General features: G+C 39.7%; 1 protein-coding gene and 1 long non-coding RNA gene across 2 annotated transcripts in view; one reads left to right on the top strand and one right to left on the bottom strand.

The window, feature by feature from the left end:
• Window positions 1-4,799: 4,799 nt before the first annotated feature.
• LOC148189525 (uncharacterized) overlaps window positions 4,800-17,192 on the bottom strand; it is an 82,834-nt gene continuing 70,441 nt past the window's right edge. The window contains exons 2-3 of the long non-coding RNA XR_015776519.1: window positions 8,318-8,424; window positions 4,800-4,928 (exon numbers count right to left, since the gene is read on the bottom strand). This is a non-coding gene — a long non-coding RNA (uncharacterized LOC148189525). The remainder of the gene's footprint in view (window positions 4,929-8,317; window positions 8,425-17,192) is intronic.
• LOC148189526 (E3 SUMO-protein ligase ZBED1-like) lies at window positions 13,735-15,809 on the top strand. The gene is made up of 2 exons (XM_088077273.1): window positions 13,735-14,977; window positions 15,238-15,809. Exons 1-2 carry the CDS (start codon window positions 13,745-13,747, stop codon window positions 15,781-15,783), a joined length of 1,779 nt encoding a protein of 592 aa, XP_087933399.1. The 5' UTR covers window positions 13,735-13,744; the 3' UTR covers window positions 15,784-15,809.

Below are 17,192 nucleotides of genomic sequence, written 5' to 3'. Positions count from 1 at the left end.
AAATGGAATCAGAGAACAAAAGACAAAGCTATGGACAGGCAAAACAATCCACATTTAGCAATTAAAGATTCAGAAATTCCCATCGGGTATTGGTTGAGCCCAAATGAAGCTAAAAAAAGAGCAAATATAGGATATAAATTAACCAGGTGGCCAGAAACATGACTCCAAATAAATGATAACATGCTCTGTAACAAGCTGCATATGTTAATAGGCAACTGAGGAACACATCTACATCATCGCCGGTGATAATTTACTGTAAAAATGATATTTACTGTAATTACCAGCAATAACAGTTATTCTAGGATGTGTTACTTTGCTTTTGATCACATTTTAAATAAAAAACAAACAAAAAAAAAAAACATCATAGCAATATCTGCCAAGGATTCCAGTTGGCTTACTGTTGCTGATCCAATACTACACAGCGTTGTTGAAATCCCTACAGTGGACAGGAAACTGCTTGTGTGTATGTGTGTGCCTTTTTTTTCTTTGCATGAGTAAAAAGTATTGCTCTCTCTTCCATCAGCAACTATGTAATTTCTTAACACCCTAAAGCAAGGCACTTAACCTGCCAGCTGCTCCAAAAGCAAGTGAATGTGTTTGAACCCCATTGTGAGTGTACAGTATCCAGCGAAACAGCGTGGCTGTGGATCTCAGTGCTGCCACAGTGTGTGTTTATGTGTTTGTTTTCATCCTTTGCTTGGGATGTAAAGGCTTAGGCAGGCTTCCAAGTGGAGGCAGGTCAAAGGGGGTGAGAGTGCAGATGTATTGGTTTGTTCTCCCCTACCTTGCAGACCTGATTATGTCCTGTAGCCTTTACACTTTTGGCTGCTCATGTAGAGGACTACAAAAGAGGTATTAGACTGCAGTTGCTTTAATGCTGCATATAAATCTACACCCATGAGACAACTGGAAGCCTACTATAGCTTTCCACTGCAAACCTCTTGAACAGCACACATACAGTAGACTCCCTGATGTCAGTTTCAGTGGCTCCCCTGGAGACCTGATCTAAAATCAGTCACTCTGCGGGGTCAGAACAAAATGGAGCCAACTCACTGCTGCACTATTATTTATAGATGGCCCTGTGATCGTGCTCAGCTGCACCAATGGCAGCATCACACAAAACCGGGTCACTGCGTATGCACTGTATATGTTTGTGCATTTTCACTGACGTTGTTGTTAATGAGCTCAGGCATGGAGACGTGCACTCTAGTCATCAGCGGTGCTGCTGTATGACGCTTTGATGGAGCGTAGGTGCATTTGAAGTAATGGTACATAGACCTGATGGCTCTTACCTGATAAATGAATGTGATCCCTAATTTTAATCCATTGTTGATCATCTGATTCTGTCTCGTTATGAGTAATATGACATGACGTGTTCGTACATTAAGGCAGCTTCTTGACGGAGGTGTTTCGGTCTCTTGAGATTTAGACAGTACTTGTTTCATGCCATGCTCGTGGGATGGCTCTGGGGTTGGCAATGACAGCCGGTTGGTCGGGGCACCACTTTAGTTCAGATTGAAGTATCTCAACAACTGTTTCAGTGACATTTTGTATTTTATCCATTTAAGTTTGAATGGATTACCATGAAAATTGCAATTATTTATGTCCCACCTGCTTGATGGTGAGACACTAAAATGCTTTGTAAAGGACAGCTGTAGGGTTTATTGATAATTTCCGATGGGTTGGAAGGCAGCATCTTTCACATTATGTATTAACCCATTTGATACACAGTTAATTAAAAAAAATCTTGACAAGTGCATCTTCCAAGAAAATTCTACCATTGTGGCTCAGATACAATGTTGAAAAATAGATTTTTTTTCTTTGTGATTGCATTACATCAAAACACATTGCTTAAAGAACCACCAGGGCTTAGAGATGCGGCAAGCGTGGAAGTGCTTTTACAAATGTACAAGAGATAGCCAGAATTTTGGTAAAAAAGCTGAAAAAAGAAAAAAAAGGAAAAAAAGAACTAACATTGTCGACAGAATGTGAAAAAGTTGCGATGATATGTCAAAGACGTCTAATATGTTGCAGAGATATCTACTAATATTAGCATGCTAACCACTTAGCCCTGGCCTGTTTTGTCCTGTAATATCAGTTGTACCTTGAGAGGCGATAGTGAGTCACTGTAGCACCCAGTCTGCCGTCAGTCCAACATGAGAGGAGGAAGGAGTAGAGCTTTAGTCCCCCGTTAGTGGCACAGCAAACACACAGCCCAGTCGCCAGTGGAAAATGTCCACATTCTTCATTTCTGCCAACCAAACATACAACACATTTATACATTTCAAACAAAGCATATCAACATTCCTATAGTGACTTAGTGTTTGAACTAATTTTGCTGTCAGGTGGTGGAGGGGATGGTGGATTGCATGACAACTAGCTGATATGGCAGCCAAGCTACAGACCAGTGCAGACAACAATCTGAGACCAACAAACAACACCAATTGCTTTTTTGGCAACTCTTCACAGCTCTCACTGGTGTTTGTGGCACCAAACCTCTGTACCTTTTGGTAGTTTTTAGTGGCACATCACATAATTTCCCAGTGGTGTATGTACTTTCCATGAGCACAAGAGTCATCTGAGTTAAATGTGTCAATATCCATACTTGTGTTGAAGGAAAATCCTTATTTGGGTAGTTGTGTTCTCTTTGTTGTGATAAAATACATTATCTGATTATCTGCTTAATCATAAGATTGTTCTGTTGACAGTTTTCTCATAAAAAATAAATACAGTGCTCAAATTCCTATAAACCCATGTCAGGCTTGACATAACCACCTCTTTTTAGGTCCCAACCAATTTGAGCGTAGATAAGTTTACAGATATTTTAGTCGGTTAAACAAATACAGAAACAGCACTACTGATGAGTAATGTTAAAATCTAACGTTGACTATTTAGCAAAACTTACATTTAAACTTTCACTTACATTTACTTGCTATGATGGTTTTGCTGAAACCGAGCAAAGTGAGCTAAAACATAAAGTATAGGCCAACAGCCAGCATAAAGATAAAGAGTGTTATTTGCCGAGTTCTCAGCTCGTTTCAACAGTTTTTTTCCATTGCATTTTTCAGAATTTTGCTTATTCTTGCCCAGCTGTTATTTAATGGTTTGCTATTTTAACTGATGAGTATAAGTTTAGATTGTATAAACCCAGTAGTAGACCTGTGAAAAGCTGCCTTTTGTGTCTTTTAATTATTTGGCCAGGTATTGCACATTGCTCCTTTAGGCTGATGTGCAGAGGCTATTTCTTCATGTATATCATAATGCAGACTATGGCCTTTTTATTCAGTGCACATTGCTCACTGGTGGGTTAGCAGTTGTGTTGCATCTAGTGCAAAGAACTTTGTAGTAAAGCTCAGAGCTAGAATATACAATATAGTCCCACTGATGTTGAAAGTCAAACCAGGAACTCGGTCACTCCTGTGGAGAATTTTTGAGAAGGGATATCCTCCCCAGAATGGCAGGGGTGAAAAAGATTTATGAAATGATTTACTCAAGCAGATATACTGTCAACTCAGCTGACCTTTTCCTCAAGCTGGTGTAAAAGCAAGGACCTAGGAAAGAGTTTTTAAGTAATTATAAAGAGCTGCAAAAATTCAAATACATTGTATTTTTATTATAGATTATTGAAGGTCTTGATATGCTGTTTGCAAATCTTGGGCACTGTAGTTTGTCTTCTTGTCTTAACTTATATACAGTTTCATTCGAGGGTCTCCATTTAGCCCAAAGAGTATAAAACTGTGGCTTCTGTTTCACTCTAAGTACATCTCCAGTTGTATATTCTTCTGTCTATGAATAATTGATCTGATGTTTTTTGGAAATACTATCTGTTACGTTTGCATTTGGTACCTGGGTATGGCGCAGCCCTCCCCACAGCTAACACTGGCATTTTTTTCTTCTGACCTTTGATATTGTTTTTAATGTTCTTTCTGTTCAAACATAAAAAGAAAAGCGCTCCAAGTCTTTGTTACTGTCACCTAAATCCAACCCCTGTTATCTTGACTTGTGTTGTCACTTCTTATCTGCTTTTTTCGCGGCTGGTTGGGTTGAGCAAGTCTCTGCCAGGCCCTAATCTCCTGGATGCCACGACCTTAGCGTCTGTGGAGGCACGGAGGACCTTGTCACAAGAGTATACACCAGCAGCTGCTCAAAAGCACCATGGGATTTAAATAGCATCGCTGCCCTGCTGCGAAGGTGCAGGCTTTTGATTAGAATCAAAGTTCTGGACGTTGCACAGATCTAAAACAGGAATTAAGTGTCTTTCTTTTAGTTTTTCAAAAACTGAAGACAAATGAAAAAATGAAAATGTGTACAAAATGAAGAAGAAATCACAAAATGTTTATATTTTAATAAACTGATGTGGCTTTTGTCATGGCAATGTCAATTTTCCTTTGGCATCTGCTGCTAATTAGGAGGGAGGGGGGAGTGCACAGACAAATCTACACTGAACACAAATCATGCAAAGAAATAAATAGCAAAAATACAAGTATTAGCATAAAAGTTAAAGGAACAATGTGTAAGATGAAGAGGGATTTAATGGCATCTAGTGGTAAGCATTGCATTTCGCAACCAGCTGAAGCTTTCCTCAGTTATATTCCGTCAGTGTTCACTGTTCTGGAGGTTTTTACTGGGTGACAAATTTTTCGCAGAAGGCTCTTTCTCTTTCAAACAGAAAAACAAGGGGATTGAAACCAGGGAAATCACTGATAAAGCCGTTTCAAGTTTCAAATGAGTTTTTCTCCTGGGCTGTTTGGCATGTTAGTGATGGGCCAATAGCAAAGCACCTGGTAATGTGTGCTCACCTTTTTTCTTAGGTAACTTGATATATGCTCCTTTTTTCTGATCTGGACGTTCAGGAGGTTTTAACCATGAGCTGCATTATCTCCCAAGGGCTGTTCCTCCCCAAAGCAAACAAACTCTGTGACATAAATCTGTAAAGACAGAAGAAAAAAACCCTGAATAACGCAGTTTTACATTATACAATGTGCAAAATGCTGTACGGTGTGCAAAAAAAGATGTGATTTTGAGTTTTGGGTTAGTGCAAGATTAATATTTCAGGAATTACATCCAACACAATTCCTTTTACCCTCCATTGTGGCAGCAGCTATATCAGACTTAGGCCATATTAAGACAAGAACAGCCCTACTAAAAATGGATTGCATTTTAAAAAATCCATGTTCATACAATAACATTGTGAAACTGATCCTTGTCTACCCAGATCTGCAAAAACAATAAAAACGCTGGAATATGCATGCCAGGCCAGTTGTTGGCGGTGTAACTTTGTGATGACACACTATAGAAGAACACCATGAGCATGCGAGAAGTGCGGCTGTGATGTCACTGTTCTTACAGGATCCGTGCACTGCCAGATTACACAGTGACAGAAGGGGTTGCATTTTTAAAAAATTACACTATGTAATCTGGTTTCAAAAGTTTGTGAATTAAGGCCACCAAAACGCCGTTACCGTGTGAACAAAAGGCCAAACTGCAACAAAACTTGACGTTTCATGCAAGAACTGTTGCCGTGTAAATGGCACCTTAGTTGACATAGTTAGTGCCCTTTAGGCACATAAGGACAAACAATCTATACAGCTAGACACCAATAGAGAGGTAATTAAAACATGTCTTTTTGTAAATTTGGTAAATGGGCCCTTCAACGCAGGTAAAGTTTGTGAAAATACAGAAAGAGACTTTGTTGCATTGGCATCAACTTCCCAAGTGCACACTGCCTTTGTCAAACTTGTATAATTCTCCTTACAGCAGCCCCCTGCTGTGGGATCCGATGGGACCTGTCTACAATATCATGTGATTAGTTGTGTTGCCTTGAGGGAAAACATGTCCACCTCTCTTTCTGGTTCAGTGCTCCTGTTTACATCTACCTACTAACATCTTGTGGTCAGCACATCACACCTTTGCCAAGGAATGTCAGCGAAGAAAAAATACAGAGCCGCAGAGCGCTGCGATACATCTGTATGCAGCAACACGTCTGGCTGGACATGTATACAGTAACAATCACCCACTGTAAGGAAGAGAAAGAGAGAGAGGGAGAGAGACATGAAAAGCTGGTGAGTCTCATCCCTCCTTTCCAGTCTGAACATGTACAGAGCTCTCTATTCCCTGAGCTCAGTGCCTCTGCTTTTGATCCTGTCAGCTCTGCGCAGCTCTCTCGGACGGGTCACCGGATGAGAGCTTTGGGCCTGGCTCCTCCACAGGGAAGGAACCTGGACCTCAAAGAGAGGTCAGCGAGAGAAACTCAAGCCCAGGGTCCTCGGGGAGAGGAGACAGACTGCCTATCAGAGGCTTATCAAGCCATGGAGGGTTATATGCACAGTCAGGCCTCTGAGAATTGGTATTAAAACTGAGGAGGGATGAGGGAGAACGAAAGGGAGGGGGGGATGAAGGATGGGAGGGAGAGGGTGTGATGGGTCAGCGAGGGGAGGTTGGGTCTCTCAGGGAGAGAATTAAAGAGATTAGTTTGAGATGGGATGAGCTTCATTGTCATGAAGCCAGAAATGTCTTTGTCTCTTTAATCAGCTTCTCACCCTTTTTTCTCAAAACACAGAGATGGAACAAGAGAGAATTGTTGGGATTACTTCTATTCCAGGACTATGAACACTTGAGGGGGTATTTAATTTTCATTGGAGGCCCTGATGCTCATCAAGAAATTCAATATGTGTGTAGAGCATCACGGGGACTCAGTGTGGCTCACACCAGGACCTCAAAAAAAGGAGAATTCAAAGTCTGTTCTGTGTGGAGTTTGCATGTTTCCCCATCTCCCACACAGAACTGTGTTGGGAAGGTTACTTTTGAAAAGTAATAGGATACAGTCTGGACCCGAGTCGATGGCAAGTCGATCCAGAACCAACCCACAACCTGCATCATATTAGGAATGCAATAATACAGTGTAATGAGGTGTAGGTTTCCTACTTTGAAAAAATGTAAAAAAATTTTATACTTATCAATAAATTCTTAGCTTTGTTGAATACAGTGTATTTGGAGATAGTTACAGTGATCACAGCCTGAGACTAAACCTTAAACATAATCTCTGTCTGACATCGATGTCATGGCAACGCTGACAGCTGGCAAGTGTATTCATGTCATCACATGTCAAAGTTCAAGAGTTGTCTAAGAGGCGTACGTTCAAAATTTGCGAGTTAGTTAACAGCTAATCTGTGTTCATGTTTGAGAAAGTGAGACTTCAGCGTCTTCTGTCAACGTACATTACGTCACCACTGCGGTGAGGATGTCACTATCCAAATGTGCAAAGACAAGAAAAGTTGACCAAGAAAACAGAGTTTTCAAACAGAGAAATATGGCCTCATTTTCTCCCAATCCATGAAGCCCATGTGTTTGATTTGACTTTTGGTTTGATTTGTAAAGCATGAAAATGTTAAACACCACTGTACAAAGCAGAGACATTTCCAACAGCAACGTCTTCAGAATACAGTGGTGAGAACAACAGCACTTAAATGGTTAAAATCTTCCTATGAATTATCAAAGAAGTTGTTTGTGGGATCTATGACACAGCAAGAGTGACTAAAGCCTCTCTCCAAGTGGCCTGGGTGCAGGGCAAAAACAGTTTGAGAACCCCTCGGTTACAGATTACTGGTACCCTGTTAAAAATGCAATCATGTTAGATTTTAATTACTTCATTACTACTTATTACTTGAAGTAATATAATTTATTACATTTGCTTACTTTTTGATTATTTTTCTAACATAAAAATGTAAGTGCATAAATGTCAAATTTGTCTCAACAGCTTTGCATCTGCTTTTCCTAAAAATTTCCCAAAAAAAGGGCAATCCTACACGGCTAGAAGATGTAAAGCAACAGGATGGATGATTTATTCAACAAATAAACTTTGTAATGAAAGACTTTTTCCCCCAAATGTTTTCCCTTTGTAATCCCCAACATTTTATTCAGCAACCATTTTTAACACATATTTTTCCTCAGTAACTAGTACTTATTAAAATTACATTTATTTTGTAATTTAACACCTGTAAACAGTTACATGTAACTAGTTACTCCCCAACATTGATGTAGACTAATCTGCAGATATGACCGTATGGACTGCAGGGGCTCAGAAAATACAGCCTAGTTTACAAAGGACCACGTCGGAGAACAGTTTTACTAAATAAATACCTCCTTTTAGTTTTCACAAATTCACCATTTGTATGACTTTTTAGTGACTTAGAAAAATAAAAACTGCCACTACAACAGACAAGCAGCCATGGGAATAAAAACATATGTCTGCTCATTCCAGATCACCATATTGTTCCCTTTTCTTCTTTAACGTTCAGGCAGCAAACGGTTAAATTACCTTCCTCAGCTGTCGGCTGTCTGCATGGCTGTGTGTTTTCCCTCCAATGGACTGGAAACATGTCGAGGATGTTTGCTTGGCTTTCACCCCCGTAGATAGACTTCAGTCTGCACAGATAAGATTAAATAAAGCACATTGTAGGAAGTGGGTATGTTTTTCATCAAATAGAGATCCAATAATGAGGGTCTGACGTCCTAATAAAGGGACAAAGGCCAAATCATTATAATGTGAACAATAACAAACACCTTTTTTGCAGCAATATTTTTGTCTCCCCTGTGACAGACACATTATAAACAAACAAAAAAAATACATAAAGGACAATAGTTTTAACTTCAATACTCAACATTCAGCGAGGTACCTCTTTAATAACATTTCACCAGATTTATTGTGCACTGCAAGTTAAAGCATAACTGATGTCCCACTGGTCTTAATTTTACCTGATCCGATATTAAAGCCTGGTAGCTTGAATAACTTCCCAGTAACTGATAAGCTGGAGTTAGGTAGTAACTCTCATTTTATCAGCATTTTTTAAATTTTAATCAGGACGGCCTTGCATTGCATGAACAAAAATCATGCAATGTGGCTCTATGAGCTATCATGGCCCCTCAGATCAACTGCACATTCATCTGCCTTCTATGCATACAAAATTTAGAAAAAAGTCATGTGATATGACCCAATGCAATTCTGGCTTGTGTTCCCCAACTTTTAAAATCGGTTTTATTTACACTCATTTCAGCTTTAAACCTTTAAAGGTTTAACAACTCTTATTTAGACTCCGGGTCATAGTTCAATTTAGTTAATACAAATACATTAAAAGTTAATTATTATTAACAAAAGATAGCATATTATGACATTAAACTATGACGGCAAACAAGGTAAACATTATACCAGCTAAACATTAGCATGTTAGCTTTGTCATTGTGAGCATGCTGACTTAGCACAAAGCACCACTGTGCTTAAAGGAACTCTTCATCCACAAAATGATCACTCGTATATCAGTTACTCACCCCATGTTATGTTGAATTTATGAAAAACTCACTTCTGGCATGAATAATCCAAAAGTGGCGAAATTTTTAATGAATTGAAGTCACAGAGGTCCATGTTTAAAACACAAACTCTCACACAAATATAATTCATTTATGCTTATGATATATGCTCTGTATTAACACATTGCGTGCCCCGGTTCATTACTCATCCATGTGTTGACTGAAACCTGGGCAAATTGGCTTGATTTCTTAAAAAAAAAAAGAAAAAAAAGTAATGAGTAACCAAAGAAGATGAAGAAAACAAAACCCAAAACCCCCAAACAAACAAGACAAACAAGACTTGATTGTAATCATACACTTGTAAAGTGTGCTTGAAAAATTATAATTCTGTAAAATCATTTTAAATAAATACTCTTAATTAAAAATACAGTTTTCTAGGTTTTCTTTTTTTCCCTTGGCTTAAAAAAAAAATCCTAACTCTACTAATTCCTCGCACATTTCAGAAATTGCGTGAATTTACTCAAGGTTCAAGGGTTAAAATACTTGGAAAAGGCATCTAAAAGCAGCACAAGAAAAGTAATGTCTCCTGGTTTTTAAGGGTTATTGCAGAAGTTTTATAAAAAGTTATAATGTAGCGAAGATGCATGATCGCTGAGCACTGAGCATGTAACTGGATAAATGAATCTTGTATTATACTTTTACAGTGGCATCAAAGCTTATAAACAGATGTTTTGGTATAGCTTTGCTCTTGTTAAATGTGGCCCCCATTTACTTCAATTCATCAAGATGTGGCATTTTTGGATTCTTTGTTCTCCACTGAGGCAAGCAAGAAAAACAAAGTTTCCTTTGTGAATTAAACATAACATGGGGTGTGTAACTGATATACAAATGATCTTTTTGTGGGTAAAGTATCCCTTTAAATACAGCCTCGTGTAGTCATTAGCATGACGGTAGACTCTTGTAGTGAAATATAAAGACACAAACACAGACAGACGCTTTGTGCCACACTCATACCTACCACCTCTGAACATGAGCCAATCAAAACCAAACTCAACATTGCATGTAAACCTCTGCAAACTCTTCCTCCTGTTTCTCCCTTTGCCAGTGGGTTAATAGCATTTCCGACTGAGACAATGCGTATGTGTGTGTGAAAGCCTCTGAAATTCTGTGTTGCACCTCATGATGAGATAGACTCTTGATCCTCTCAATAGGCATGACAGGATAGAGAGCAGCTCGTACAGAAACACCGACACACAGTAAGCTTTCTTTTAGCTTGCACTAATGATGCCTGATTGGTGATAGCTAAAAGATGCAACCATAACTGTATTTGGGCCAATTATATCATCTTTCCAGCAGGGATACTGAAGTATATATTGTGCTCAGAGAAACCAGCCAGAGAAAAAAAATGCCTTACAGATACACAGATGTGAACATCAAACTGCATCAATATCAAGGCTGGGAGAGTGGAGGCCTCGGAGTCCTGCGGGGATTCAAAGAGACTGTTTTAGTAGCAAAGGGAAAACAAACATTCTCCTTGCGAGGAAGGCAGCGCACCAAAAGCTCAAAATAGAGACATCATTCCATATCCTCCCTTCATTTCACACGGGAAAGAAAAATGCAGTTATAGTTGCGCCGTGTTTCTGCAAAATGATTTAAGTTTAAAATGTTTTGATGAAGCAGGAATTGAGAGTTGACCAAAGAATGACAACGCTGTCTTGCTCAGTTACAACAGCTTATCCCAGGGTGTTTCTGTTTGTTTGGCTGCAGGCTATGGAGCTCACTGTGCTTAATCCAACATGCTAACTGTGGCAGTCACACCAGAAAATCCTGTAACTACACAACGCCCACACTGCAGTCTTACTCCAGTCAAACCTTTTCTATTTTCTACTTGATGACTCTATTTTGCAAATGTGCCCAGATTATCCTCCAGGACATATTTATTGTCATTACTTCATGGCTTATTATAAATAGTTTGTCAGACATTGTGTGAAAGTAACAAAGCCTCTTAATCTCTTGTGAGTGAGTTTATCAAAATGTCACACACATTTGGACATGGACTTAAATCAACCATTTGCAGATTTTTTATTTTTTTTAATTTTCCATTTTAAATTTAGAAGAAAATCAGAGGAACTTGAAGGAACAACTTTTAAATCTGTAGTTTGTGCTGCCAGCTATACTAAGTTTACTTCTTTTGGTGCATTTTTCAGTGTTCATAAAATATCTCATGCCAGTACTTGCAAGTTCTGTACCATCACTGTGGATGTGGTGTTTTTAATGTAGTATTCAACGATGTTTGACTAATATACCCATAACAGCCATATTCCGCTGGCACATCAACTAAATTGGCAATAAAAAATTAACAAAAGCTTGATTTTTAATGTGTTAAATCTATTATAGCATTCTTTTGGCTTTCTTGTTCATTATAAGAAATTAAAACTGAAATTGACAGTTTTTTTTGTCCACTTGAGTTCAAATTGTAAAAACAAATTGTTGACATATCATCACATTCTAGGTTAATTTGGTGAACTTGTTTGCAAACACTGGCTTATTTATACTTCCAGAACTTGCAGAGCTATATTATCATTCATTTAGAGCAGGTGTGTCCAAACTTTTTTGAATGGGGGCCAGATTAGATAAAACAAATGCACCTTTTTCATCATTCAGTGATAAAGTATTTAACCTCTTCACTGTTGACTTAACATCTCTCAATTTTCGACATATCTGCTACCCAGCAGGAAATTTCTGCTATTGGGTAACTAATCTGTTTCCCTGTTTACCATTTGTTTCTGAAAGCACATCAGTCCTGCCTGCATTGTTCCTACTTGATGTATGTCTACAAACTGTTGATAGTCCTACCATTATGAGGTGAAGGGGGAAACGCAAAGTGATCTTGCTTGATTGTGGAGGGCCACATATATTTTATTTTGAAAGTCAAGCTGAGGGCCATTTAAAATTGGTTTGAGAGCCACTAGTGACTGCGACTTTAGATATGCCTGATTTCGAGTCTTGTTTGTGTTCACCTGAAAAAAGTCCAGTAGTCACTCTCTTTTAGCTCTGTTTTTGGTCTCCACCAAGTACTGAGGAAACCATCTAGCTCTAAATGCTCCACTATTTTGACCAACTACTGTCTTACTGTGTCTGTAAGCTACACAGTGGGCTTTTAGAGCCTCTTTGCAGCCAACAACTGCCAGCTGTGGCTGAAAACTTTGCTACAAGAGCAGTGAGAGTGAGTCCAATAAAAGTAAAGTTGTAGATTGGACAGCTAAACATAAGCTGAAACTCTCTGTAAATCCCATTTAAGTAGAGAGCAGCTGTAGATTTGGGTGATAACTCTCTTAAAGGTTCATCCGTATAAATGGCCCCTTTCACATTACTTACAGTTGGTGAGCTATATGGTTAGACAGTCACTGTTTGGGGGTGGTTTCATTAAATTCTCCTGCCCTCATTAGGACCTTTTGTTCTATTTGAAACTAACTGTTTTGAAAATGCATAAACATGAAGTTCTGATAAATGCAAACCAGTCTCGCTCCCAGCTCACCAAATACTGACTCTTGGTTAATGCACAGGCGTATGCACCCATATGAGATTACCCAGGCAGTGCCAGGAGGGGAGGTGGATGGGTCAAACAAACTCTGGACTTTGGAGCCTGCTGTTCATGTCCGGTGTGAAGCCAAAAGTCAGTTTAGTTTGTTAAAAACTAAATTGCATTCTGGCATATTTAACATACCATGCAAGTGACATGTTACGTTATAATGCGTTAGTGAGAAAGGCACTTATTTCAAGCCACACCATGATGTTTTTTCCTAAATGTAACCACATGCTTTTGTTGCCTGAAGCTAAGGATGTAAACCAAAAACAAAGTTTCTTTTTATCTTTGCTCTTTTTTTTCTCTTTGCTGAAAAAAAAAGTATGCAGATCATGATTCCCCTTTTTCTGTGAAAATGGAAGTTTGTTTTGCATTAATTGAGACACAGTTCCTTAAAATCCAAAACTGGGTACTTAGTCCATCACATTTTGATGTGGGAGGTCACTGATCGAGTGGTCCAAACTTGTAAAATATTGTCGTTTTGCAGTCGACTTCTGCATCTACACATTATACTCTAGGTATCCTTCTGTGTCTGCTCTGTACGTTCCCAGATGCCACTACCGAGATGTCAGCTTCAGCACATGGTAGGATTACGCGGCACATCGTTATGTTTAGGCAACAACAGCACATGGCAACTAGGGATGCAAACAATTAATCGATTATCGATTAATTGTCGATAAGAAATTACTCGATTAAAATATATTAATTGCAATTAATTGCGTTTTGAACGCGTAATTCCCCGCTAGTCCACGTGAGGGAGCGCTTGACACCAGACGTACTTGACACGAACGCGGGAACACAAGCGAAGCAGGGCTCTGACGACAACAGACAAACCAGAAGCGGTACAGTAACAGGATGAAGAGGGCAAAACGGAGTGCAGTATGGAGCCACTTTAAGCTGATTAATGACGACAACGACGCCAAATGCACAATATGTGGAAGTATTTTAAAGTACAACAACTCCACAACTTCGCTGAATTACCACCTAAATATGTCACATTCAGCCGCGCTACAAGCAGCGAGTGGTTCTCAGCCTACTATCACCACAGCGTTGGGACGGAGGGTATGTGACTCCACGAAAGCAGAGGGCATTACCCAGCGGATATGTAACATGATTACTACAGACATGCTGCCGATAAATGTCGTTGACGGACAGGGATTTCGAGAGGTAATAAAGTACATCGAGCCGGGGTACAATATCACCTCCAGAACAACCATAACCACCCGCGTGGAAGCAAGCTATGCGAGGAAGAAGGCCGAGTTGAAAACACAACTTGCAACCGTGAATGTGGCCCTCACAACAGACTGTTGGACTTCCTTGAATACAGAAAGCTACATCACAGTTACATGCCATTACATTGAACCGGACTGGCAAGTAATGTCAGCAGTCCTACTCACAGAGAGCATCACAGTGAGGCATACGGCTGACAATTTAGCTGACAAGTTAAACCAGGCTGTGGAAACATGGGGACTCAAGGGGCGTGTAGTTGCTTGTGTACACGACAATGCACAGAATATCGTCTCAGCGAACAGTCCCACACGAGTCAATTGGCACTCAGTTCCATGTTTTGCCCACACTCTGCAGCTAGACATTAACGATGGTTTCGCTACCTACATTAACCGAGTCATTGTAGCTGCTAGCAGACTCGTACAACACTTTAATCATAGCAATCCAGCAAACAAAGCGCTCGCAGCAAAACAGAGACAAATGCAGCTGCCGTCTCATAAACTCATCCAATCCTGTAAAACCAGGTGGAATTCAGTCAGTGAAATGTTTAACAGACTAACAGAGCAGCGGTGGGCCGTGTCTGCTGTACTATCAGACCGCACAGTGACCAAACTCACAGACGCGAGGACGCTGGAGCTGAGAGATGAATATTGGCAATTGATGGAGGATGTGGCGCCAGTGCTGGAAACACTCAAGTGTGCAACGACCGTCATGTCTACTGAGACTGAGGTGTCCATATCAGACACGTATCCCATCACCTTCAGCCTGATCAACGTGCATCTCAAGACAGACGAGGGAGACACCAGCAAAGTGGGGGAATTCAAATCCAGAGTGCGCACTTCACTGGGTGAAAGGATGAAGGTGAGCTAAATCCATTAATTTAATTATTGCAGATATTTTTAACTGTATGCATTGCACACAAAGCACATTGTTTGACAATTGTAGTTTTTAACTGCTTCTACTATCTTATCTAATTAATATGAATAATTAATATCAAGCAATCTATTTATGATTAATAGTGGTTCATTCATTAAATGATAAAACACTTAACCTATTAAAAACAAATGATGATTAAAAACAAAATCACATTTAAATCTAATTTATTATCTTTTTCTTCACAGATTGCTTCTGATGACCTGACGTCAACACCACCAATGCTAGCCACCATGCTGGATCCTAGGCACAAGCACCTGGGATTTCTGACCCCACCAAGGAGGATCGCAGCTCATGCCAAACTTCTTGAAGTGCTGGCAGAGGCAGAAGCCGGACGTGGGAGCTCCACATCAGCAGATGCCGCTGGAGACCAGCAAGAGGTGGTCGGAGCAGTGCCAGTCCAGGAAGCTGTGCTTCAGAGACGCAGTGCTTATGCTTTACTCATGGGTGAAAACTATACCACCAGGAGCACCGATGACGTAGAAAAAGAAGTGGACAGCTTTCTGAAGGATCCGCCACCACTCCTTGATTCCAGTCCCGCAACATGGTGGAAAGTCAATGAAGGAAGGTTTCCAAGGCTGGCTAACCTGGCACGAAAGTACTTGGCCATACCAGGCACATCAGTCCCTTCTGAGCGTGTATTCTCAGCAGCTGGCCTAACTGTTAACAGGCTGCGCACACGACTTACTCCTGACCATGTTGATATGCTGATATTCTTGAACAAAAATACATAGGTCTATATCTGCGATGAGGAGCACTGGGGATGTTATTGTTTTGTTTTACGAAGGAAGACACATCTGTCATCAGGCAGCCTATATTTTAAGTTAACTAGAGCTACAACAGCACAGTCCTGGTCTACTAATGTTATTGTGATATTGTCACATTTCCCAGTTTAAGGGGGATTATAAATGCTGCTAATAGTCCACATGTGACACCTTATTTACTTTTTAGAATTTATTTTATTTATTTTATTATGCAGCTAAGAGACAGTGCACTAATTTATATTCATGTTAAAGTAGCCTACATAGAATTGTATTCTTCTATTCAGGAATGTATTTTTTTTTATGGTGCTGCCATTAACAGTTTCCAATGTCGCAGATGAGAGAATGCCCAATTTATTTTCATGTTAAGTAGCCTGTGTAATATTTTGATATTTTGTATTCAGAATATGCTACCAAAATGTTATTCCCTGCCTTCAAGTGAGTCCAGAATAAATTAGATTAAGGAATATGATTTGTATTTTTTCTTTATATCATAAGGAAGATAGCATTTTATGTTACGTATACAGCAGATAGAACCTATTCAGCAGGAAATTCAGCTTCTCAGAAAAATTGCCGCTTATCAATTAATCGATCATCGATCGATAAGATGAAACAACTATCAGTTAATAAATTACTCGATAATTTGCATCCCTAATGGCAACCTGAGATGCTGAGATGTCAACAAACGCACATGCTGGCACAAATGGTTAGGATAAGGCAACAAAGTCATGGATGGTTAGGATTAGTGGAAGGAGGTACATGTTTAGGTGCAAAAAAAAGCATTACATCATACAGGAAGTTTACACTGGACCCCTGCATAAAAGTCCAGGGTTTGTTGGACCCACCCATCCTTGCTCTGTTCAAATTACATTGTTACCAGCAGTGTTTCAAACTGACGCCGCCCTGTTCATGCGGACACAGAATGTGCTGTCTGGCAGTTCACTGACATGTATAAACACAACGACCAGTTCTGTGCGACATGTTCTCATCTGATGCCATCCTGCTGCATTCCGAAAAGCGCCTTTTGGCATCGTGATCTTACGCCAAAAGCACTGTAAAAGTGATGCTATTTTACGAGTTCTGAATGAGAACAGGCTGGAATGTGTTGTCAGATTCTGTGTGTAGGCGGTGTCTCTCAGTTGGATGCTATTTGTTGCTCGCATTGGACAGAACTAGTGTTTTAAGCAAATGGCTTAAATGAATAATTGCAATGCACCATTTCGGTAAAAAAATACAGGCACTCACCTGAAATTAATTTCTTAAACAACTGTGTCACTTTTTTTTCCGTAATCAGTGCTAATTTATACCTTCTGCAAATGTAATCAGCAGTAGCAGAATGGCACTCTAATTGTCAGGTGTCAGATGCCTGAGAAGAGTACAAA

This window comes from Plectropomus leopardus, chromosome 5 (assembly GCF_026936395.1).
Source record: "Plectropomus leopardus strain MGB_pleo_1.0 chromosome 5, ASM2693639v1, whole genome shotgun sequence".
Taxonomy (NCBI): domain Eukaryota; kingdom Metazoa; phylum Chordata; class Actinopteri; order Perciformes; family Serranidae; genus Plectropomus; species Plectropomus leopardus.
The sequence above is the reverse complement of the archived record's forward strand: the minus strand, read 5'-3'. Positions and strand labels throughout refer to the sequence as shown.

Coding starts and splice junctions, on each gene's coding strand:
- LOC148189526 (XM_088077273.1), top strand. CDS start 13,745: ATGAAGAGGGCAAAACGGAGTGCAGTATGGAGCCACTTTAAGCTGATT. Junction 14,978..15,237: donor CACTGGGTGAAAGGATGAAG/GTGAGCTAAATC, acceptor TTTTCTTCACAG/ATTGCTTCTGATGACCTGAC.